General features: G+C 37.9%; 1 protein-coding gene across 2 annotated transcripts; it reads left to right on the top strand.

Moving 5' to 3' along the window:
- The first annotated feature begins 1852 nt into the window (after positions 1 to 1852).
- Positions 1853 to 26243, top strand: spag8 (sperm associated antigen 8). 2 transcript variants are annotated; one of them, XM_051686650.1, is made up of 6 exons: positions 1853 to 1976; positions 16160 to 16319; positions 17899 to 17944; positions 24429 to 24543; positions 24753 to 24815; positions 25736 to 26243. In XM_051686650.1, the coding sequence occupies exons 1-6, from the start codon at positions 1899 to 1901 to the stop codon at positions 25865 to 25867; spliced, it is 594 nt and encodes a 197-aa protein (XP_051542610.1). In that variant the 5' UTR covers positions 1853 to 1898; the 3' UTR covers positions 25868 to 26243. The 2 variants fall into 2 exon arrangements, with proteins under 2 accessions (XP_051542610.1, XP_051542619.1); XM_051686659.1 differs by lacking the exon at positions 1853 to 1976 and adding an exon at positions 15901 to 16018.
- The last annotated feature ends 775 nt before the right edge of the window (positions 26244 to 27018 follow it).

Here is a 27018-nt window from a genome sequence, read left to right as displayed (position 1 = left end):
CATCTTATGTTTTTGGAGAAACATTCAATAGGTATTTTATCATTGTACCCCATCATAAAAAAATAATGTAAGTTAACTTAACTTACATATTACCTGTTCAAAACTGTAAAAAATAAATAAATAAATAAATACACACTCTCTCTCTCTCTCTCTCTCTCTCTCTCTCTCTCTCTCTCTCTCTCTCTCTCATTATGGGGCTACATTTTAAATAATTTGAAATATTTTAGGTCAAATAATAGATATACAAAAAACTATTTAAAGCTGTAAAATTGAAGGTGAAATATCACGACTGGTTCTTCCCATACGGGTCAAATTTGACCTTTTATGACAATGGAAGGAACAATTTGTTTTAAATTGTTATATCTCTTATACAACTGATTAAAAAAATAATGTTCTTTTTTATTATGTTTGTTTTGATGGTCTTGACAAAGTCACAACGTTTGGTTACAGTACCGAAAACTATATATTTATAACATTTTATTTACCTGTCCCTGGTCAAAAATGACCCTAAGACTGCAGGAAATCAGTTATAGAGCTATAGGAGTTTAAAATCCTTAACAATTTCTTGATATTCCTTTTGGTGTCCTATAGGGGCATTTAATGCCATTGGTGATCATCCCTTGTGAAAAAACCATATGAATTTATAATTTTGAATAAATCCTGAAAGCCTCAAATAAGAATCACTCAAGAATCAAATACTGGATTAACTGAAATTAATTCTTAGAGGATTCTTGTTTGATGCAATTTGGATTGATAACAAATTATGGTTATTTGATAAAGGTGGTCCTACTGAGAACTATTTTCTTAAAAGATCTAATTATATTTTATATTGGAATCCTTTATGAAAATTCCCTTCTGAAATATTTTGGACATTTTTGTCCAAATTATGAAATGGTGAATATCGGCAAAATGAGACACTTACTCTTCTTGCCCTTTTAATTGTGATCCAAAAGCCATATACGTATCCAGATATTACCTTTATGGAAAGCTTGTCTCCTACCTTAGTCAAAAGCAAAAATGAAGAAATACTAAATAATGGGAAGAAGAACTTCTGAGACCCTTTTTTGACCAAATCTGAGATGTTTTCAAGCAGTTCAGGTAAAGAGGGATACTGTATTGTCAAAGTGAGACACTTCATTTCCCCCCACCCCCCCTTTAACAAGCTAGACAGAGGCCTGTATTTGAATATAGTTTATTGTCAGTATTATTATGTTAGTATTGCAATTAATATTATTCTTTTATAAATAGGCTTATATAAAAGCTGAAATATCCACTTGTTAAATCAACAAATTCAAGTTGTTAATTCTCCTTAAAATATAAATTCAGATTATCAATTTGTGAAGTTTTATATATATATATATATATATATATATATATATATATATATATATATATATATATATATATATATATGTATGTATGTATATTACTGTAAAATATTTTGTAAACACAGGAAAGATGTCCCTCTGAAAAACATATACACTGTTCAGTATTTGAACATATTATAATTTTTCTCGCTTCAGTTAAGTGTTTTATTTTTATTTTATTTTAAGTGGTTTAGAGTTAATAACCTCTCAAAGAAATCAACATTGTGAAGGGGAAAATAACTGACATCAATTTGCCAAATGTTCTTCAGATTGTACAGGTCAAACGCTATAAAACGATGTTTAAAAGAGGTTCTCGAAATATACAAGAGCCTAGTGCATGTAATTATAGCGCAGTCCCGTCCACTGGAAAACTGCAGTGTTTGTGTTACCATGGCAACGGCCTCTGCGCCGAGTCTTGACAGCTGTTAATAAACAACGAGAGGCGATACATAGTAGTTACAGGAAACTTTTATTTGTATTATTATCGTTTAAAGGAATAAATTCATTCAGGGCGTCGTAAAGTAAACAAACATGAGCGCACTAACCTCAGAGGTTAATGACGAGAACAAGACGGGCAGAAATTGTTTACTGGGTAACTGGGTTGAGGAGGTGAGTCTTACACAGTTCAAAGACAACATTTCCATTTTCCAATTCAAGTTTATGATGTTACGTGCACTGCAAGTCGAGCTTTGAAGGAATATTTCAAATAAAAGTGAAATTCTGTCATAATTTACTCACCCTCATGTTGTTTCAAACCAGTATGATTTTCTTTCTTTTGTTAATGGTGACAGAATTTTGCGATTAATTGCTCCTTTAACCCTTGTGCGACCTTTGGGACATTTTTGTCTTTTTCGTTTTAGTTTTTTCGATTATTTTGGCTGTTAATGCCAACAGCATACATTTTGCCAAAGGTGTGTATTTTGGGGGGAATTTTGATATTTCAACGTCAATTCCTAAAATACATCTATAGAGTGTACAAAATAGTTACACTCAAGACCTTAAGGACAGAAATGTCCCCATTAAAACCCATCAAAACTGCAATATTTGATCCCAGTGCCATTAAAGCATAAAATCATGAATTCTGTGATATTATGCTATCATTCTGGAGCTCTGGCTTCAAAATTTAATTTTTAAATATTTTCCACCTGATGGCGCCATTTTTCTCATGTTTAGCCTATGGAGCAAATACATGCTTTTTTCCTGTTTTCTGTTTGCTGTATTATAGAGCACTGCAGGCCAAACGATGCAGCTAAAATTGTGTGAGTGTGTTGGTATGGATGTTAGAGTGTGTTTTGTATGTGTGTACTGAGAAATTTGTTTGTGTGTAAAAAAACAATAGTGGCATTATGTAAACAAACTGGCATTTAAAGGGTAAAATCCTGAAAATGAATGAATATTTGGTAGTTATTATCAGGACTGATGTTGGTTAAAAAGTCAGTGAAAGTGGAAAATAATATTAATACATAATATTTTTATGGTAGTTTTTTGATGCGGACATGTCCTCTAAGGTACTGAGGATACGTTTTGTTTTTATTTTTTTTAATTTTTTTTTATCTGACACTGCACAAAAAACAATAATGCATCAATGCTGTTGCTAATCAATGTTGTTGCTAATCATTGACATATCCCAGACTGTGATAATCCCCCAAAAAATGTCACCTTAGCATATAAGGTGCATTTAGTATATAAAATGGAATATATATTATTTATTTATTTTTAATTTTTTTCATAAAAAACAACAGTGGCATTATATAAACAAAATGCCATTTAAAGGGTTTAAATCCTGAAAATGAATGAATATTTGGTAGTTATGATCAGGACTGATACTGGTTAAAAAAATTAACTCATTGAAAGTGAAAAATAATATTAATATATAATATTATTATGGCAGTTTTTTTGGGGCGGACATTTTTGTCCTCTAAGGACCTCTGAGTAACTTTTTTAAATTGACGCACAAGGGTTAAGAGATTTGTTTCTCAGGTACAAAAACCTTGAGTTGTCATGAACATATTTTATGTTAGTCCTAAAAATGTATATGTCTTGGCATGCACCACATGATATATCGCAAGCCCTTTCAACATTTAATCATGCTGGATAAGAATTATAGATATTAGCCTAACTCTAAAATTTTTACTTGTTAAAATGCTAATTCTTGAGATCAGCAGTGGAATTACTATAAGTGAAAGTGAACGTCATTACTCTCAGAAATACACATTCTTGATTTCAGTAATGGAATTTCAAAACGTAAAAAAAATTAATTCTTGATATCTCTGTAAAAATTTCAGAATGATCTGTCATTCACACCTATTCAAAGCACAATAACAGATATCTTTCTAGTTGACATTCTAATTTCACATATCAGCTATGTACTTCTTACTAGTAAAACAACGTTACTTGTTACTAAAACAAATATCCATTCCCGATATCAACAAATCAATTACAACTAGCGAAAATTGTCATTATTGATATCTGTAAATGTAATTCAAAATGTTACATATGGTATTTCAGACAAAATTCAGGCTTTCTTACAAGTTACAATCATATTGCAAATATATTAAATTAACATTGCCACTTGTGAAGACCAAATTACAGATTTAAAAAATTTGTATTTTAAGTAGTTGTAATTCAGTTGTTGATATCAGAAATGAACATTCCCTATCTGTCACTCACTCGACGTTGTGTCGATGTAGTGACACTAGGGATCACTCTTAGGAGCCCGAAACACCTCTGGTCTTTGAAAAAAGGCCAATGAAAATTGGCGAGTGGTATTTGCATACCACTCCCCCGAATATACGGGTATAAAAGGAGCTGGAATGCAACCACTCATTCAGATTTTTTCTTCAGAGCCGAACGGTCGATGCTCACTGAGCTGAATTCCCACGGCTGTTCATTCACCTCTGCTGGATCTGACGGCGCATTTCAGTGGCTTCTCCCCCCTCTGCACTGGTGCACTGCAGAGAACGCCCCTGGGTGCTTCGGCAGAAATAAAAGAGTATATTCTAAAAAAGAGTATATTTCTCTAAAAGAGCGGCACACACAGAATGTCTTTTTAAAGACGTGTCTTTTTAAAGATGCCTTTCTGTTTGTGTGTTATTCCTGGTTGCGGTCGTTATCTCTCGCCTTCTGATGGTCACGATTGCTGTCTTTCGTGTCTGGGGGCTGCCCACATGGAGACAGCATTCGTGGATGGGTCATGTACTCATTGCGAGAACATATCCATGGCAACGATGCGGTCGCGGCTTGCCTTTGTAAGAAAGCAAGCCACCCCAGCGGCTCTCCGCCCCAGTCCTTCTACTCATGGGTATGAGGCCAGCACGGCTAGCACTGGGAGCGATTTGGGGACCCCAATGGGACCACCTCGCCGGGTATCCCCCCACGGACATCCCATTCCCCAGCACGCTCGTCTGCCCTGATCGGGCTTCCGGATGAGTCCGCCGGCTTGTCTCACGGCGAGTTCGACCTCTTATTCGGAGCCCGCGAAGGTGATGAGCTCTCAAGCGGAGCATCGGAGAGCGGGCTCGCACCTATGCCCGCAGGCGCCCAAAGCTCCCGTCCAAGGCTTGTAGGTTTACGTCGTCCTTGACGGCCAAAGCTTACGGTGCCGCTGGACAAGCCACCTCAGCCCTGCACGCCATGGCTCTCCTGCAAGTCCACCAAGCCATGGCGCTAAAGGAACTGCACAAGGGTAGTTCCACCCCGGGATTGAACCCGCGAAAGGCTTCGATGCGCCCCTGAGACGGGCGACCCAGGGATGACGAAAACCTGCAGCTCTGGAGCCGGTAAGCAGACCACTCCATCCCCCGGTGGAGGGCCGGGAGGAGAATCTTTTGTTACCTTTTCATTTAATTTCTCCATATGTGGCTGCGGTACCCAAGAGTTCAGCAAAAGAGCAGTTTCCTTGTTCCCTGGGTCACATATCCGGTGCGCACGGCCGTCATCATGACCACCGTCCACCATTCCATTTTGGCAGGTTTGGTGCTCCAGCGGCAGTCTCCCCGCCCCTGCGCGCCCAGCTGTGGCACAAATCCGCCCCCGATGTGACAGTCTCCATGGGTCACAAGGACAAGCCTCTTCCTCCCCCATCCCAGGCTGTTCAGGGGGTGGTCACAAGGAGCCAGGTAAGTGCTTCGACCTGCAAGCGTTCTCTGTCAGCAAAACGTGCCTGGAATTTGGTCCGGGCTACTCTCCTGAGACCCTGACCGGGCTATGTGCCCAAGGTTCCTACGACCCCTTTTAGGGATCAGGTGGTGAACCTGCAAGCGCTGCCCCAGGAAGAGGCAGACCCAGCCCTGACGTTGCTGTGTCCGGTGCACGCTTTACGCATCTATTTGGATCGCACGCAGAGCTTTAGAGTATCTGAGCAGCTCTTTGTCTGCTTTGGTGGACAGCGGAAAGGAAGCGCTGTCTCCAAGCAAAGGATCGCCCACTGGGTCATTGACACCATAACAATGGCATATCACGCCCAGGACATGCCGCCCCCGGCAGGGCTACGAGCCCATTCTACCAGGAGTGTGGCGGCCTCCTGGGCCTTGACCAGTGGCACCTCTCTAACAGACATTTGCAGAGTAGCGGGCTGGGCAACACCCAACACCTTTGCGAGGTTCTACAATCTCAGGGTGGAACCAGTTTCATCCCGTGTAGTGGCAGTCACAAGCAGGTAAGTCCGGGACAGCCGGCCGGGTGTATTGCTTGCGCATAGTGCCTTTCACCTCCCCTGAGTTGAAGATGTGCGCTGTTGACACCCAGTAGTGTTCACAAACTGTGTTCCCTGGATGATTTCCTCCGAGCCCTGTGGCAGACGAGTTTGCAGAGAAACTCGCTGCCAGCTCAGTACATGTGCTAACTAAGCCCTGTACTGGGGTAGGTGCTCCGCATGTGTTGGTTCCCCATAGGTAACCCCATATTCTTCTCCACATGACATACTTCCGACAAAGCTTGGCAAGACCATGTGACGTATTTCCACTCAAAATACCCCCCTTCTCTCTGGGTGGGGTTTGGTCTCCACGGTGTCTTCCCCTTGGGAGGGACACCCCCCCGACGTAGACCTGGTGGCCCCAGTCAGTTAACTCTTTTTTTTGGGTAGAGGAAAAAAGAGAGGATAAGAGGCCACGACTGGGCTAGCCTGTCTCTATCTTTTGGGCAGTCGACTTGTCCCGAAGGGCCGTTTGACACTCATAACAGCGTTGGGGGAGGTTACATGTCGGTCTGTTGCACTGGTTACGAGGCACACAGTGGTCTGCCTGTCACACACCGCCAGTTCAGGTAACACAGTTCAGCCAGTTGTGGCATTTCATATAGGGACCCCTAGTGTCACTACATCGACACAACGTCGAGTGAGTGACAGATAGGGAACGTCCTGGTTAATTGCGTAACCTCCGTTCCCTGATGGAGGGAACTAGACGTTGTGTCCCTCCTGCCACAATGCTGGACTACCCGCTGAATTGGCTGGGACCGTGTCTCGGCTCCTCAGCACAAAACCTGAATGAGTGGTTGCATACCAGCTCCTTTTATACCTGTATGTTCGGGGGAGTGGTATGCAAATACCACTCGCCAATTTTCATTGGCCTTTTTTCAAAGACCAGAGGTGTTTCAGGCTCCCAAGAGTGACCCCTAATGTCACTACATCCACACAACGTCTCGTTCCCTCCATCAGGGAATGGAGGTTACGCAAGTAACCGGGACATTTGCACAAGTAACCAGGTAATTGTTGACATAAAATATTATAATCTTTACTAGTAAGAAGTGCATTGCTGACAGGGGTGCCGTTATGGTGGTGTGGGGTATGTCAGGCATTTGAGCATAGAATGATAGGGGGCCCAAAATCATCACTTTGAAGATTTTTTTTTAGATTGCTTTATATGTTAGGAGTAATTGATGATGGAGTGGAGTGGCCACTACACCTCGGGTGTGCATTAATTTTCAATAATTCAGTGGTCCGTTGTCAATATTCTGCTTATACCACAGTTACCACACCTTAAGACATCGTTCAGGGTTTTATCTCAAGACATTTTCTGGTTTTCATCCCTTAAACGCTCTTGTGAGTGGAACTACTTTCTTCCACTACAGATTCAGCATCTTGCGTTGATACATTCCAAGCCTTCGTTGCTACGTCACTTTAAAACTAGCAACCGAGTATTGTGAGGCTTGCGCTGCTTTACTGGAGCACTTACTGAAGTAACAAGGTAGTGCGTTTATGCATGTGTGCATGTGTTTGTGTGTGCTTGAGTGATCGGAAGAGAGAACTCATAAACTGAGAGAGATCGCATGTGCGATTACCTTTGTTTGTTGCAGCTCTCGTCAGAAAATCGCTTCAAAATCACCAAGTTGTAAGTTTAAGCACTTCTCAGCATCAGCGAGTGTTGACTTTTTTGTATATAGCTTTTCCATTGTAAACCTTAACAACTGTTTTCAACCCCACTGAGACGCAGGTGTGTGCTGACATGACAGCTCTGTTTTTCGCTCCCGAGTAAGTGTGTGCATGATGCGTGTGTGTGTGTTGGTGTGAGTGCTTGTGTGCATGTATGTATGTGTGTCAATGTCAGAATGTGTGAGTGTTGGTGAGACAATTGTGAAAGAGAGAGAAGGAGGCTTTTCAAATTAAATTTATGAAAATTTTCTAAAATATCCTAAATGTATTTAATTCTTATCCAATTGTAATGATGAGCAGGCAGGAACAAGATGAGAATGAAGACGTAGATAAAAAGAACCCAAGTGTAATTTATTATAAATAAAAAGCAAGAAGGAAACAAAGACAAGACTTGAGTAGACCAGACTAATAGAATAAACAATAACACAACATTACACCAACAATACTCGACAAAGGACTAAGGCAAACATGAGGTCTGAAATACAGAGACATGGGTTAACATGATAACAAGACAACCAATCACAACATGGAACTAATAAACAAGATAACAAGACTATGAAACATGAACCAATGACAGGACAAGACTAATGAACATGATAACAAGACAATGACTATAAACCAATGAGAACAAAACACATGAAACATGGGGGTCACATGACAAGACAAGGAAGTCACATGACAAAACAAAGAACATAACTAATACAAGAAACCAAAACTACATTTCAAAATAAGAGTCCAAAGACACAGACACTACAGAACATGTTACACCGATGTTCTTAACCAATGTCTTTTTATTTTTTTAATTGGTTATTTTGCTGTGGTAGCCTGTATGGCTCTTTGAAATAACTGAAATAATTTGGCGTAGTGATATGGAACCATTATGCGGTTAAAACCTGGAACTACTTCATAGCCGTGCGTTTACTGGAAAATAAATGTACACTTTAGAATGTTTGTCAACCAATCAGAATCAAGCATTCAACAGACTCGTGGTATATATATATATATATATATATATATATATATATATATATATATATATATATATATACACCCACACTACCTTTCAAAAGTTTTGAAACACTCATTCTTTATTATAATGTTTTTTTTTGTTTTTTTTTAGTTTTTTTTACATTTTAGAATAATAGTAAAGTCATCAAAACTATGGAATAACATAAATGGAACTATGGGAATTATGTTGTGAATAAACAATATCCAAAATAAATCAAAACTGTGTTCTTAGACATGTGCTCTTGACATTTTCTCAACCAACTTGTTGAGGTAACACCCTGGGATGCTTTTTAAACAGTATTGAAGGAGTTCCCATCTATGTTGGGCACTTACTGGCTGCTTTTCTTTATTATTTGGTCCAAGTCATCAATTTCAAAAACTTATTTTTTAAATAAAAGTTTAGTTTTATAATGAAATAAATTAATATAGTGGCACAATTATATTTTTTCTACAAAACTAATTTCAAACATTTAAGCATACGCCTTCAGATCAAAAGATTTTTAAGATCATGAGAAACATTTCAGTCATGTGTTTCAAAACTTTTGACCAGTAGTGTATATACACACCGATCAGCCACAACATTAAAACCACCTGCCTAATATTGTGTAGGTCCCCCTCGTGCTGCCAAAACAACACCAACCCGCATCACAGAATAGCATTCTAAGATGATATTCTTCTCACCACAATTGTACAGAGCAGTTATCTGAGTTACTGTAGACTTTGTCAGTTCGAACCAGTCTGGCCATTCTCTGTTGACCTCTCTCATCAACAAGGCATTTCCATCCGCAGAACTGCCGCTCACTGGATGTTTTTTGTTTTTGGCACCATTCGGAGTAAACTCTAGAGACTGTTGTGTGTGAAAATCCCAGGAGATCAGCAGTTACAGAAATACTCAAACCAGCCCATCTGGCACCAACAGTAGTTCACAAGTTAATGTAATCCTACTTAGAGGATAGTGTAAACATTTGTGTCTTGCTGTCCTGGGCGAAGGGCTCGAGGCTTGACCTGAGCATGAATACCCCCCGGACTTAGATTAGTTATTAATAGATAGAAGGAGAAAGGGGAGGTGGAGGGATGCCGGAAGACTCAACGCCATGTAGAGGGAAGCGGCTGTTTATATACGCTTACTCTAGCGATGTGATTGGTCGGATTAAATGACCTTGCTCTTCCCGAACCTTGTTTATAAAACATTTCAGTAGTTCGCAAGTTAATGTAATCCTGCTTAGAGGATAGTGTAAACATTTGTGGCTCGCTGTCCTGGGCGAAGTGCTCGAGGCTTGACCTGAGAACGAATACCCCCAAAAGATGCCAGAAAACAGGACAGCGAGCTGTTGTCTACTAAGCCTTGTATTTGAGATGAGATGAAGTATTTAACGATGCCTTTTATACCACCCCCCCAAAAAAGAGCATGAAACGATGAGATGAATTTGAGGGAGGGGGAGGCACTTGCTGAGCCCTGTGAGAGGTGGGCAGAGGTGTCAAAGTATGATAGAACGAACGGGGACTGCTAGTGGAGGCAGTCTCGCACTAGGATCCGCTTGGGGGATAGGAAACTGGGAGGTGTAGAATAGGTAGAGATGGAGAATGAAAATGCACTGCATTTGAGCGGGAGAACCCCCACTGCGGCTTGAACGGGAGAGCCCTTGAGTGCTTAAGGTGGGCCTGTCATGCGTTGTGGGACGGGGGGCTCCGGACTGGCCGGGATGGACCCCAGTTGCGTCCGAACGGTGGGGCTGGCCTATTGGAAAGTTGAGTATGAAGCAAGCATCCCCCTGACCCCGAATGTGAAAGTTGTGATTAGTTGATTAGGGCTTGATGTGCTTTCCTGATATGAAGATGGTTGGTGCGGTTGTAGCCATGGTATGAGTCGGATGACCAGCGGCCCAGTAATTGTATTTGGTGTTTGGGCCGGCCTTTGTGGGCTGCTGTGGTTGCGGCGCCGATGCGAAAAGAATGGCTTGAGTATAGTTTATCTGGGATGCCGGAATTGAGCAGGACAGATTTGAGGTGTGTTTGAAACTAGAATTGGGATGCTGTTCGAATGAAATTGATTGATGCGGAGATGCAGGCTTATGGTGAACTGTTTAGGGAAGACCTGAAACAGCCGATAGCTGTCAGCTGCTAGGTGGGTGATGGTTCATTTGGTATGAGTGGCATAATATGGGTTATGGAGCCATGGAGGCTGAGACGCATGGTCTGAAAGACGTGCCGCTGCTGTGGCACGTGAACGGTTTCGGCGCTTGGATGGCACGTTTGCGCTGTTTGCCGTGTAGTAGGAGTTTTTCGTATGGCCCTAAAGACGCCACCGTTGCAGAGTTTCAACAGCGTATTTGCGCTGTTTGTGGTGCAGTGAGAGGTTTGGTCGCACAGCCCGAAATACACCGCAGTTGCTATGCTTAGACAGCGCATGCTCTGTTTGCAGTGTAGTGGGAGTTTGTCACATGGCCCAAAAGAAGCCACAGTTGCAGCACCTGGATGGTACATTTGTGCTGCTTAGGGATGTGTTGAGCCAATAGAAAACATGGTAACGTGGTAAATGTAGTGTCTGCGGATGCCTAAACATAATTGTTTTCTAGGTTAAATGTCGGGAACATATGTGAAACAATGTCAGGAAAAATGCTTGCGTGTGCATACGAACGATGTCATTTAAAGTTGGTTTGTCATGAAATTAGAAGGCACCTGAAACTGAGTGCCCAGATGAATACCGTAATCTGACGTTTATTAACTTAAGCGTGTGGTTTGGAGCTTTGTAGATTGTTTTCCAACGTAATGCGAGTAATTTCATAACTCTGTATATTATTGGCACGGGGTGACTCGTCTTGTTTTGACGAGGACATATGAAATCGTAGGAGTTTGTGCTTGGGAGTTGGATTTAGTAGATACTATAAGAGCGCCGTTTGCTGTAGTGTGGTGAATAAAATGACATGTTTATAATGATGACTTGTAATAAATTCTACAGAAAAACTGAAATATTGGAGTATAAAGCAAGGTGCTAAGCTGGATTGTTTGGCGTGGAGTGTAAAATTATGACAGATTGTTGAACACTTTTTAAAAATCATGCAGCGATTAAGTTGTATGGTCAAGCTTATGGTAAATAAAGTTTGTTATCCAATGATTCGGGCAAAAGTAGAGAAGACTGTAAAATAAAATAATGGATTGATTTTACCTGCATGAAGCGTTTGTCCTGACGGGAGGAGGAAAAGTCATGTTATAGTGTAGAGATGAGTGGAAGTTTGTAGCAGCGCTTGCTTCATGTTATCGGGAGCTCAAATGCTGAGAGGAGGCGAGACGCGTTGCAGAATGAGTTGGGATGTGGCACGTGATCCGCCTCTTGCACAGCCTAATTCAGCTCATGTCTGTTCAGACAGAAGCTGTGTATAGCAGCAGTGTGCTGTGGAATGGTCTGATCGAGTGCTGCGTGGCAGCGAGCTCGTGCTAAAATGTCTCCGTTGGTTTGAAAAGATGTTGTAATTAGAGTATCGGTGGATTGGAAAGAGTTCGCTGTTAACAGTCCGAAGGCTACTTTGGAGGGAGAAAAAAATCGTGATATTCATGTTAGAAGATGACTAACGGAATCGCTGGATAGAGCACACCCTAAACTGGCTGCTGTGAGGTAATGAGGCTGACAGGAATCACCTGTGTGGAAGAACCAGATTAAAACACTGAGGGGGTTGAAATGGTGGTTGAATTGAATAGTTAATCTTTGTTTCTCTCGCTTTCAGAAAAAAAAAATGGAACTGTAATGGAACTCGAATGGCATGAAGCCAGAACGGCTCACACAATGAACAGCTCTGGGTGGAAAGTTTAGATAAGAGAACATATGAGCAGTCATAGAGAGCTGTTTCACATGTATACAGCACCGGAGCAGCCAGTTTGTGGAAGCAGCTTCACACAGTCAGCTGCTCCGGGTGGGAAATTTAGATAGGAGAACATATGAGCAGTCATAGAGAGCTGTTTCACATGTATACAGCGCCGGACCAGCCAGTTTGTGTGAAGCAGCTTCACACAGTCAGCTGCTCCGGGTGGGAAATTTAGATAGGAGAACATATGAGCAGTCATAGAGAGCTGTTTCACATGTATACAGTGCCGGAGCAGCCAGTTTGTGGAAGCAGCTTCACGCAGCTGGCCGCTTCGAGTGGGAAATTTAGATAAGAGAACATATGAGCAGTCGTAGAGAGCTGTTTCACATGTATACAGCGCCGGACCAGCCAGTTTGTGTGAAGCAGCTTCACACAGTCAGCTACTCCGTGTGGGAAATTTAGATAAGAGAACATATGAGCAGTTGTAGGGAGCTATTTTATGTGTAGACAGCACCGCAGCAGCCAGTTTGTGGAAGCAACTTCACGCTATAAACTGCTTCGGCGAATGGAGCATAGACAGAAAGACAGAGTAAAAATATAACACTTAACGTGGTAGCCATCAATACTGCAAAAACAAATGAGCTGCTGTGGCAGCTTCTGTTTGAATAATGAGATTGTTTGAATGGAAGAGCTGTTCTGATTAAGGCGAATGCTTTGAGGCGAAGTTGCATCCGATGATCTGAGTCATTGCATATATATATATATACTGTATATGTCAGAGCTATCAGAACAGATCTTAATGCTCCTCTTAGTTTTCATAGTTTGTAAACAATAGCCCTAAAATATTAAATCATGTGGAATATTCCTAATTTTAAGCCAAAAGAATATGTGAGGAACAGAATCATATTGGTGTTTTTTCTTTTTCTGTTTGAGAGGTGCAGTTTCACTTTACTGACACAATGAGAAACCTGTGTTGCTTGTCACTGAAATGCAAGACAAAAACAGCAACATAATTCCACTGTCATAGGGAATTAAAATAATGCAAAATTCAGTTTCGTGTCTAGTAGGAAATACTTATTGTTTTTTTTTTTTATAAATATTGTTTACAATGAATCAACTATTATAAATAATATTATTTGTTTTATTATATTTAAAATAAATTTTGGACCCTGTGTAAATGTCAGTTAGCAAGTTAGGCTGGCAAAAACTACCTAAAGACTGACAGACTGAACAATCTGGCACTCCTCTCATTTTAGAGACCTTATAGTGATTCTCCCAAAAACAAAACTTGTAAACATAAATGTGCAATATTTGTTAGTATGCAGTGTTTTTTTTTTCTTTTCTATTGCTTGATTCAAAGAATATTTGTGTTTGAAAATAAAATATAATATAGCACTGTTATGTTTCCATCTAAAAAACACAATATCAAGTAACCTATTGTTGTATACTTATTAATACCAGTTAATTTTATTTCGCTACAGGTATTTGCTTATAAAAATACCCAAGTCAAAGGATAAAATCGGTTATCTGAAAGGATGGGTGGGGGGAGGGGGGCATAATTGTGTCTTGCATGCCCCCCTTAGAACTGTTCGTGGTGGCCCTGACTGCTGATATGTGTAATTGGAAATTCTAGTAAGAAATTAATTATAGATATCTGTAATTGTATTTTGAATAGGAGTGAATGACAGATCTTTATGAAATTCTGCTAGTGAAAATACAGTTACAGATATCAAGAATTATGTTTTTTACTTGTTGAAATTCCATTTTTGATATCAAGAATGTGTATGTCTGCAAGTAATTACGTAATTTTTAAAACACGAATTAAGGTTTTTACTAGTGCAAACCTAATACTGATATTAAAAATGTGCACTTTCACTAGTGGTAATTCCATTTCTGAAATCAAGAATTAGCATTTTAACTAGTGAAAAATGAATAGTTAAAGGAATAGATCACCCAAAAATGAAAATTCTCTCATCATTTACTCACCCTCATGCCATCCTAGATGTGTATGACTTTCTTTCTTCTGCAGAACATAAAGACTTTTAGAAAAATATCTCAGCTCTCTAGGTCCATATAATGCAAGTTGATGGTGATCAGCATTTTAAAGCTCCAAAAAGCACAGACAATAATAATAAAATAAACTATACGACTCCAGTGGTTAAATTAATGTCTTCTAAAGCGATACAATTGCTTTGGGTGAGAAACAGATCAATATTTAAGTCCTTTTTCACTATAAATGTTCACTTCTGGTCGCTCACCAATGCGAGTTCATGAGAGAAGCGAATTCAGGCAGCCTCTCGTGTGACGTAAGCGCAAGTAATTAATTGGTTTTGCTTTCATTTGAACATGCAAGCACGCTTACCAAGGGCATAGCAGCCAGGGGGACGTGGGTGACAAGGTGATTCGGTCCCCCACACTTTTCTAAGCTAAACCCGTACTGAGTCCAAATGGTAGATTTGTATTCAGTATTCTTTGCGTTTTGTTAAAGTCAGGCTAAGCAGCTAACAAACTGAAGGGAAATGATAGATTTGCTTTGTTCTTATAATGCATAAAACCTCTACTAAAGACTCTTTGTAGGTCTGTAGAAAAAACAATTTTACAGGATTAAAATATTCTTTTAATCGTTGATTCAGTGACTAACTCATTTCACACAAGACATCACCAGGTGGCATCACCAGAAATGGTCACTGAATCATTAAATGGATCTGAACGAATTTTGGTGAATGTAGTCAAAACACTCGAGCCAATTGGATAAATTTAAATCTTACATTGCACAAGCACAGAGTAAAAAAATGCTTGTTCACTGCACAATTGTCATTATTGTAATTGATTAAATAATTTATTCAGGACCAGCTTGTGCTCAGTCTTTTGTCATGTGTGAAACAGAAGCAAGTGCTTCACAAGATGCCCTTTATTTTTGCAGCTAATTTTGCAAAATTTTACACTTAATTTGCAATACTTGAATCTTTAAAATACTTTAAAATAAAAGTATCTAATACTTATATATTAATATAATACTTATATCATACTTGTATATTAATATATACTGTAATAAATTAATACTGCACTGTAAGTGTTGGGTCTGTGCGAGCCACCTACTGACAGCTGTGTCCCCCCACTTTTAAAATGACTGCTACGCCCCTGGCGCTTACATCACGCGAGAGGCTGCGTGACCTCAGTCCTTTCATGAACGCATATTGGAGAGCAACCGGAGGTGAACATTTTCAGTGAAAATTACTTAAATATTGATCTGCTACCCACCCAAAGCAATCGTATCGCTTTAGAAGACATCAATTTAACCGCTGGAGTCGTATGGATTGCTTTTACTACGACCGTATGTGCTTTTTGGAGCTTTAAAGTGCTGATCACCATCCACTTGCATTGTATGGACCTATAGAGCTGAGATCTTCTTCTTAAAATCTTTGTTTGTGTTCTGCAGAAGAAAGAAAGTCATACACATTTGGAATGACATGAGGGTGAGTAAATGATGAGAGAATTTTCATTTTTGGGTGAACTATCCCTTTAATATCTAGTTCATATCCTGCACATGATTGAATGTCGAAAGGGCTTGCGATACACGACCATTGACATGTTACAGTTTCTCCCATACACTTCAGAGGGCTACAGCACTGCTGGATAGGACACGACGTAAATCTTGTATTCATAAGAATGGACACAGAGGAATCCTCACTGTGGACACAGCTGCTAAAGTGCATGGTGTTAGTACATTCAAAGCTGCCTTCAATGCTCCAAAAAGCCTTGGGATGAGACAGAAAGGTTGGTAGAAGATATTGTACAGTGATTGAATTATGAAGGATATTTTGCAGTAACAGTGTTGTTTGCTTGCTGTGCATGGATGTATGTTTTTTTAAGGAATAACGAATTCAAGGTTTTGTGGTTTACATTTCTGTTTATATCATAAAGTTTCTTTGTGTTAAATTTTAATTTTCTTTCAAAATCCTATAACATACTCTTTACTGCATGCAATAACTTTCTGTTTAGTGAATCACAGATTTTCAATGTCTCAGACTTTTGCATCCAATTAAGAATAGAATAGAACAGAATAGAATAGAAGGCAAGTTTAGACAAGGCAAGTTTATTTATATAGCACATTTCATACACAAGTGCTTTACATATAAATTATAAAGAAAATACGTGATCAAATTAATTTTAAAACCAATTAAGGACAAGAAATGAGAATAAAAAGTAATAAAATGAATTTAAAAATAAGTATAAAATTATTAAAATTAATAAAAAAGAAAAAGAATACAGAGATAAAATGATACAGTGCAATCAGTAAGTGCAGCACAGTGTTCAGTTAGTAAATGCACAGTTAAACAGATGTGTTTTCAGTCTGGATTTGAATGTGGCTACTGTTGGAGCACATCTGACCTTTTCTGGAAGCTGGTTCCAGCTGCGGGTGGCATAATGGCTAAACACTGTCCCACCTTGCTTTGAATGAACCCTTGGAATTTCTAACTGATGTGATCCTAATGATCAGAGAGGTCTGTTAAGTTTATATTCAACAAGCATATCTGCAATGTATTTAGGTCCTAGGCTATTGAGCAATTTATAAACGAGAAATAGTACTTTAAAATAAATTCTAAATGTAACTGGAAGCCACTGTAAAGACCTGAGGACTGAAGTAATATGCTCTGATTTTTTGGTTTGGGTAAGAATCCTGGCAGCGGCATTCTGAATGAGCTGCATGTGTCTAATTGTCTTATTGGGAAGGTCGGTTAGGAGTCCATTGCAGTAGTCCACCCAACTGGTGATGAATGCATGAACAAGTTTCTCTAAGTCATGACTGGATACAAAACATCTAATTCTGGCCATATTTTTTAGATGATAGTAGGCTGATTTAGTTATTGCTTTGATGTGACTACTGAAACTAAGGTCTGACTCCAAAATGACACCAAGATTCCTTACTGGATTTTTTGTCTTTAGACCCTTGGAGTCAAGGTATGTGTTCATCTTGGGAATTTCACCTTTGTTGCCAAATACAATGACCTCAGTCTTGTTTTTGTTTAACTGAAGGAAGTTTTGGCACATCCAACCATTAATTTCATCAATGCACTGAGAGTCTATAGGGCTGTAGTCATTTGGCGATAGGGCTAGATAGATTTGGGTGTCATCTGCATAGCTATAGTATGGTACCATATAGTTTGGTTCATTTTCATAATTAGGCCTAGTGGGAGCATAGAACAAAACAGAAGAGAAGAGAAGAGAAGAGAAGAGAAGAGAAGAGAAGAGAAGAGAAGAAGTAGTTTTATCCACAGAGTTTCTCTCTGTTATTCTCTGTTCTTCCTGCGGTTCAGATTGTTTTTATTAATATTCATTGTGGTTTTCATTTTAGGAAAACGGACTGAACTTATAGAAAAGGACCTCATCAAAAGAATAAGGTAACTAAATAAACAAGGATTTAACATTTAAGTTGAATTAAGATGTCCTCATCGTGTAAAACTCACTAACTTTTATTATACGCCCACTTTTCTTGTTTCAAGTGTAAGCAAATGAAACAGTGGGGGATGAATGATGTCAGGATGTTTGTGCTATGGTTAGTTTCATGGCTCAATTAAATTGTTTTAATTATTATTTATCATACTGTTCTCCATTTAATATCAGTGGGTTTACAGAATGTAACCTTGACAACAAGTCTCTGACCCCAGACGAGTGGTTGCAATATATTTTTAAAAAAAAAATATTCAGTCAAAAACAGAAAAATATAATTCTGAAGTGAGACAGTATCTCATGCCCATCGTCATGATTCACAGTTTTGCCTTGTGTTTTGCCCGTCATCTGTTTCCCCCGGACTACACTTCCCATAATTCCCTGCCCTCATCACTGCCAGCTGTTCCCTATTGTTCTCACCTGTGTTTCATTCACTCATTAACCCCTGTGTATATAATGCCCTGATTATCTACCCAGTCGTTGTCAGTTGTTGTGTGTTTTCCCCAGTTCCTGTACCGTTTGCTTTCTTGTTTGTTTTGTTTCTTAGTTCCTAGCCTTTCCTTGTTCCAGTGTTTACCCTGTTTTGTATTTTATTTATTTTCCATTAAAGTTAAGCTGCATCTAGATCCTGCTCTCGTGACTTCCTTCAAACATTACACCCATAGACCTGGAATGGGTTACAGTGGCCCGCAAAAAAGTATTTAGACAGTTAAGTCACACTTCAAAATGTATGAATGTCATTGCATTGTATACTTATTAAACCAAGTGGCATTTATTTTAAAGAAAGATAACACACTTTTCAACCAAAACATTTCACAAAAAAGTTTGTTGGGGTTTAAATGATAAAACAATAGATTTTTGTTTGTAATTAACATATAATTATTAATATATATATAAGGGACAATGAGTCAGTCAGTTGTTATCTCAAAATAAACCCAGACAGGCTGATCAAGATCCCAATGCGAAGAGGAGGGGTCTTGTTTTATACTTAAGGGATTTATTTTACAATGTAAAAACTATCTGACTGTACATTATCCCGCAAATTACACAGCTACTAACCAAACAAATAAATACATGGACATAAAATATTGTTTTCAGTGAACAGCTGAAACCCATCTCCAGTTTGAGTCGGAGTTCTGATGGTGTTTTTTTTTTTTTTCAATTAATTATGAAACATTGATTTGAGTACAAATAATTTTATTAGCTTACTTGTAAAGAACCCACAGTGATCCAAGAAGCAGGAAAGATAACGTGTAATACCCAGATGAGCGGTCTGATATGTGGATGTATGGTTGTTAAAGAGAAATATCAGACCACTAGATGGCATCATTGACCAATCAGAATCGAGTATTCCACAGAGCTGTGTAATAATTATATACACTTACAAAGCACTTTATTAGGAACACCTGTACACCTACTTATTCATGCAATTATTTAATCAGTCAATCATGTGGTAGCAGTGCAATGCATAAAATCATGCAGATATAGGTCAGGAGCACCTGACAACCATCAGAATGGGGAAAAAATGTGATCTCCATGATTCTGACCGTGGCATGATTGTAGGTGCCAGATGGGCTGGTTTGAGTATTTCTGTAAATACTACACATTTGAATCCACAACATGCTCTTCTCCAGATTTATTTAAAGATTATTTTAAAAAAAGAAACACAGTGCAGGTATTCTCTCTGGGTACCTCGTGTCACTATAACAAATGACCCGACAACAATGTGTTTTACATATTTTGGATTATTTTGATAATCCCACTTAACAGTACTCACGCACACGTTACTTCCATAGGCTGTCATTGGAAAACAGCAAACGCATGTCAGAGTATCAGAATCAGAATTGGAATGAGCTATATTGGCAAGTATGCTTCCACATACAAGGAATTTTTCTTGGTGACAGAAGCTTCCAGTGCACAAACAATACAGCAACAACACAGAGATAATAATAAAAAATTAAAATAAAAAGCCGATAGAAAATATAAGTATATATAGAAATACACAATAAGACAATATATATATATATATATATATATATATATATATACATACAATGTTGGGGAGTAACGGAATACATGTAACGGGATTATATATTTATAATACAAAATATAAGTAACTGTATTCCACTACAGTTTCAATTTAAATCATTGGTATTTAGAATACAGTTACATTCAAGTACAAGTATTTTGATTACTGAAGAGATTACTTTTTATTTTATTGTAATTTGTTTCATTTAATATTTAGTCCTTTCAGATGGAAAACATTTATACATATAATTGATGCGATCCAAAGTGCATTTGAACAGCAGTGAAACACTTTCTTACGATGTGTTACATTCATACAAGCAGACAGAGAAGTATGTTTGAAGCAGAAGAAACCTTGTGTAAATTGTCAGCTTTACGCTAAGCTACAATGCTATTTCTAGCCATTTTACATGCACATGATCATATTTTTTAATCAAGAAAATTCACGTTGGATTATAATTTCTTTTTTCTAGTAAGACCTTTGATATTAGGGCAAAAATCATATTCTTGATAATAATTTGTGATTTGTTTTCCTGTAAAAATATCTAAAAATAATTAAAACAAGATCAATTTGATTTATCTTGTTTTAGAAACAACACTGCATAAGATATTTAGGTTTTTCAGAGAATGTATTTTTAACATGTGTATTTTGTCTTACTGTACTGGCAGAGTTTTTATAGTCAAAACAAGTGAATAAATCTACCAGTGCTGAAGAAATAATCCAAAGTATTTAGAATAAGTTACTGACCTTGAGTGATCTAACGGAATATGTTACAAATTACATTTTACAGCATGTATTCTGTAATCTGTAGAGGAATACATTTCAAAAGTAAACCTCCCAACCCTGTATGTATGTATGTATGTATGTGTGTGTGTGTGTGTGTGTATATATATATATATATATATATATATATATATATATATATATATATATATATATATATATATATATGTACAAATACAAATCTGTTATATACAGTGGGAATGTAATGCAGAACTGATTGGAAAAAAATTACTAAACAAAGGACAAATAAACAAAAACAACAAAAGGATTGGAGAGCTCCATAACGAGGCGGCCATCCATAGCGCCATCTTGTTTATGGCAGCAGGGCAACAGTTGTTAAGACAGGATTGATCAGAAGTGCTTTTAAGGCGGGGCTTAGCGAAGGGCCAATTACAAGACTTTTCATATCTATACATCAACACCCTTGCTAACATTTATCACAGTAAACTGTAACAGAATTCAGCTGTAGAAGTTGTAGCCTAGAAAAAACACGGACAGCACATACTGTCTTGTCATGGGTATTTTGGATTGAAAGACTCCCTTGACTGTTGTAGAGATGGCAGAATCTTACTGTAGTGTTACCCTATGTAAACTTTTGATCAGGGCCATTTGGGTGATTTCTGTTACCATTATGATTTAAAAAGGAGCCAAACAACTATGTGATAATAAATGGCTTCATATGATCACTATCCTTAAATAAAAGACATTTTTTTTGCATGATCAGTCATATTTTCAAAATCAATGCCAAAATTTAACAATTTCTGCCAGGGTATGCAAACTTTTGAGCACAACTGTATATACCGATCAGTTACAACATTAAAACCACCTGCCTAATATTGTGTTGGTCCCCCTCGTGCCGCCAAAACAGTGCCAACCCGCATCTCAGAATAGCATTCTGAGATGCTATTCTTCTCACCGCAATTGTACAGAGTGGATATCTGAGTTACCGTAGACTTTGTCAGTTCTAACCAGTCTGGCCATTCTCCGTTGACCTCTCTCATCAACAAGACATTTCCATACAACAGAACTGCTGCTCACTGGATGTTTTTTGTTTTTGGCACCATTCAGAGTAAATTCTAGAGACTGTTGTGCGTGAAAATCCCAGGAGCAGTTACAGAAATACTCAAACCAGCCCGTCTGACGCAAACAATCATCCATGCGGTTATCTAATCAGCATATCGTGTGGCAGCAGTGCAGTGCATAAAATTATGCAGATACAGGTAAGGAGCTTCCGTTAATGTTCACATCAACCATCAGAATGGGGGAAAAATGTGATCTCAGTGATTTGGAGCATGGTATGATTGTTGGTGCCAGATGGGTTGGTTTGAGTATTTCTGTAACTGCTGATCTCCTGGGATTTTCACGCACAACAGTCTCTAGAATTTACTCCGAATGGTGCCAAAAACAAAAAACATCCAGTGAGCGGCAGTTCTGTTTTGGCAGCACGAGGGGGACCTACACAATATTAGGTAGGTGGTTTTAATGTTGTGGCTGATCGGCGTATATATATATATATATATATATATATATATATATATATATATATATATATATATATATAGATATAGATATAGATATAGATATATATACACACACATATACTGTATTGTGAACATAAGGAGAGCAGACTTCATACATCCATTAAAACTAGACATTCGCAAGTATGGCTTAAGTGTCCCAATATTTTTGGGGCCGTGCACTGTATATGGAAAGCCAAATGTAGACAATGAAATTTCATTTTAAAAGCAACTGTCCAAACAACTTCATAGAAATTTGTCAATTCCCATTCACAAATGAATTGCATCATTTTAGTTAAATCTGTGTAAACTAGTGCATTTTCTAGAGAATCAGTCAGTGAACCTAAAGGGGAATGAGATGTAATGTACAGTTTACATTTACTACCACCATCTACAATGGCAAATAATTCAAGGGCCCCATCTCTGTCCTGACATCATAATTCATTCTTTGTTTTTATATAACCATAACATGTCAAGGCTGAGTTGGCTGTTCGTTTGGCAGCTGCCTTTCACTGGAGATTCTTGTGAATAAATGTTCAGCAGACTTGCCTGCATTCATTGCAGTCTGTTTTGCTACACCCATTTGTCGATTTGAAGAGATTTGTTCTGATGCACTTAGTCATCAGTCATTCATTCTTATTTTCCAGTCATTTATTGACTATATGTGTAGTTTGCTCTGATTTAATTTTAAGAGGAGCTTCACTAAAACATACAATGACAGATGCTGTGAAAAATAAACAATCAAACACACTAGTCCAGTATTTTCAAAGGGCTCAAGCTGTATTCAGTACCAGCGGGTCAAGGCAAAGTCTCTTTTTAAGTGAGTCAGGTCACTCACGGCCATATTTGTAACGCCTCCAAGCTATTTTCAGTGGAACAAGTAGAGCTCTAATCTGCTTGAATGGGGAAAGACCAAATTTCTACACAGTAGGTCAAATACATTTAAAAAAAAAAAAAAATCAGCAATAAAATCTGGCAACCATGGTATCATAAATTGTGCTTCTTTAGCTCAAATCTTGAAAAAAAACACACACACAAAAAAAAAAACACTTTTCAAAAACATTTTTCAGGATGGTTTAGGTAATGCGCATGTGCATTATTGAGTAAACAAACAGACGATGTCCCTGATAAAAAGGTGATTGTCTCTTTTAACCATAAGATGGGAATTACATTCTTAGATCCATACTGAGTGTTACAATATCTCCGATTCATATGCATATGACTGACCTATATCTCATCTCCTTATATTGTCTCTTGTCAGTGTTGGCTGGTAAGCATCGGCAGTTAGCCCCTGCTGCTAGATGCCATAACTTCCATTGACAGCCATTCAAATTTAGTCAGACATGTATTCTGACAAAATAATATTTTTTACAAGCAACATATACATTACAAAAAATTTATTATTGTAGATGTTTCACCGGTGCCCCATTTTGTTGGAGCGTGAAGTAACAGTGTAACTAAAAATTCACTTTTATTTTTTCACCTGTGTGCTCTACAAGGAATTATATAGTGTGATCAGTCACATGGCATTTATGCAGTCTCAGGAAAAAGACGTAACTGTGTGCTACATTTTATATAAATGAAATATAAATCACGCTTGAACAAACTTGTAAATGTAGTTGGTTATGTAATACAAGCAAGCATTAACATGTATCGCTGTCATGCACTATGGTAAAATGTTTAGATGTCATAAAATAGCATTTTGTGAGGAATAGAGCAAAAAGTAAGTGTTTATGAATGGATAATCTGCTGTTTTACTCATGATTTGTTTGAAAAGGGACAAAAGTTATTGTTGTTGTAGCACCTCCGTTGTAGTGTTCATTTTGCCAGGAAACTGACGCGATATGTACAATGAGCCACGTAAAAAACATTTTGCAAAATATTTAAGTGTAGTAATGTGATCCTATGAGACCAGGTTGCATTAACAGCCATATGACTGCCTCAAAAGCACTTCTGGCAGTATGCAGGTCACATACTTTGGGCCTGCATGATGCGCCAGCCGAGCAACTGCCACTGAGATGGGAATGTTAACGGATAACTTTCGAAACCTCCTTGATCAATACAATTTAGCCAGATGGCATCTTCATAACATTTTGATCTGTATTACAGTGTTCAGGTACATGCAGAGCTGAATCCAGCCCCTCCAGCCTCTGAGTTGTGCTCGGTTACCAAAGCAGACTACAAGGTAGAGGGCTTCAAGCCTGTCCACGCACCACTCAACATGGTATGTTTCTATTAACAAATACCTTTAGAGAGTAACATTTGACTGTCTCTTGTGCAAAGCATTTCAGTTTGACTTCTAAACATTTGATGTGTCTGAAAAATGTTAAGTCGTTTTCACTTTGACCATGTACATTTGCATTTGTGTGTATATGGTTGCGTTTATGAATGTCCCTTTTGTTTTTGGGGGGTTAATTTGCTTTTTCTTTTTAGGAGCATGATTACACGACAGAACAGGCCATTACATTCTGGAGTGATAACTATCAGAAGATTCAGGTCAGCGTATCTATTACTCTACAGTCTTAAACACAAAACACTTGTAGAGCTAATTTAAAGGAATAGTTCACCCAAAAATGAAAATTCTCTCATCATTTCCTCACCTTCATGCCATCCCACATGTGTATGGCTTTCTTTGTTCAGAAGAACACAAATGAAAATTTTTAGAAGAATATCTCAGCTCTGTTGGTCCTCACAATGCAAGTGAATGGTGTCCAGAACTTTGAAGCTACAAAATGCACATAAAGGCAGCATAAATGTAATCCATATAACTCCAGTGGTTTAACCCATGTCTTCAGAAGAGATATGATAGGTATGGGTGAGATACAGATCAATATTTAAGTCCTTTTTTACTATCAATCTCACTTCAGTTCTACATTCTTCTTCTTCTTATTTTTTCTGCATTCTTCGTGCATATCGCCACCAACTGGGCAGGGAGGAGAATTCATAGTAAAAAAAGGATTTAAATATTGATCTGTTTCCCACCCACACCTATCATATCACTTCTGAAGATATAGATTTAATCACTGGAGTCGTATGGATTACTTTTATGCTGCCTTTATGGAGCTTCAAAGTTCTGGTCACCATTCACGTGCATTGTATGTACCAACAGAGCTGAAATATTCTTTAGAAAACATTTGTGTTCTGCAGAAGAAAGAAAGTCATACACATCATTGCATGAGGGTGAGTAAATTAATTTGCATTTTTGGGTGAACTATTCCTTAAAGTGTAAACCATTCATAGTTCCATCAATTTTCCTATTTATTAAATGCATCAATTTACTTTAAAATGTTTTTTCAATTCTTTGCTCGATTTACAAATTTTTTTTTCTGCTTGTGTTACAATACATGAATATGGCACAAAAAGTTTATTTCTTGGAATATTGTTGTCGTTTTAAGAATGATGTTTTCTTTTCACAGGGTGTGACAGCAGTTAAAACCAAGGATTGCCCATTCAAAAGAAATGCCACTTTTAGCACACCAATCAGTGAACAACTGGATCAACTTGATGACACCTTGCCATACCCTTCTGAAAAATATGCTCCATTGTGACAAATTTATTGTGAAAAAAATGGTGTCTTCTTTTAAATGTCAACATAAAGTTTGTTTTGGAGTTGATAACTACTATGAATAAAAAAAACACGCAATTACTGTACAGTTCATTAACAGAGGTATAAGCCCATTACATGGCTCTCTTTTGCATAATTTTGCATAATGACCCTTAAATTGTATACTGACCTGCAAAGGCAAAATGCAGTAACTATACATTTTGTTGAGTGAGACTATTTTATAATGCACATTTGGCTGGCGTCATTTCAGTGTATATATATATATATTTGTATATATAGATGCCGCATTATTGCAACAGAATGGATAGGTCATAACCATAAATGAATGTAGCTCCAAAAACATCCATAATATACATATTTGTTTATTCAAATCATATACTTGTTATTAATTTATTAATCATAAAGCACCAATTGTTCACTTAGTAAGTTTTATCCAAATGTATTATAAACTATAGCCTAGGCTATATAATATATATATATATATATATATATATATACTGTATATATACACACACACACACACACACACACACACACACACACACACACTGGTGGCCAAAAGTTTGGAATAATGTACAGATTTTGCTGTTTCGGAAGGAAATTGGTACTTTAATTCACCAAAGTGGCATCCAGTTGATCAAAGTATAGTCAGGACATTACTGATGTAAAAAACAGCACCATCACTATTTGAAAAAAATTTTATTTTTTTTGATCAAATCTAGACAGGCCCCATTTCCAGCAGCCATCACTCCAACACCTTATCCTTGAGTAATCATGCTAAATTGCTCATTTGGTACTAGAAAATCACTTGCCATTATATCAAACACAGTTTAAAGATATTTGGTTCATTAAATGAAGCTTAACATTGTCTCTGTGTTTTTTTGTTTGTTGCCACAGTATGCAATAGACTTGCATGTCTAAAGGTCAATATTAGGTCACAAATGGCAAAAAAGAAACAGTTTTCTCTAGAAACTCGTCAGTCAATCATTGTTTTGAGGAATGAAGGCTATACAATGCTTAAAATTGACAAAAAACTGAAGATTTCATACAAAGGTGTACACTACAGTCTTCAAAGACAAAGGACAACTGGCTCTAACATGGACAGAAAGAGTTGTGAAGGGTCAGATGTACAAC

This window comes from Myxocyprinus asiaticus, chromosome 4 (genome assembly GCF_019703515.2).
Source record: "Myxocyprinus asiaticus isolate MX2 ecotype Aquarium Trade chromosome 4, UBuf_Myxa_2, whole genome shotgun sequence".
Lineage (NCBI taxonomy): Eukaryota > Metazoa > Chordata > Actinopteri > Cypriniformes > Catostomidae > Myxocyprinus > Myxocyprinus asiaticus.
The sequence above is the reverse complement of the archived record's forward strand: the minus strand, read 5'-3'. Positions and strand labels throughout refer to the sequence as shown.

Coding starts and splice junctions, on each gene's coding strand:
- spag8 (XM_051686650.1), top strand. CDS start 1,899: ATGAGCGCACTAACCTCAGAGGTTAATGACGAGAACAAGACGGGCAGA. Junction 16,320..17,898: donor CCTTGGGATGAGACAGAAAG/GTTGGTAGAAGA, acceptor TTTTCATTTTAG/GAAAACGGACTGAACTTATA. Junction 24,544..24,752: donor TCCACGCACCACTCAACATG/GTATGTTTCTAT, acceptor TTTTCTTTTTAG/GAGCATGATTACACGACAGA.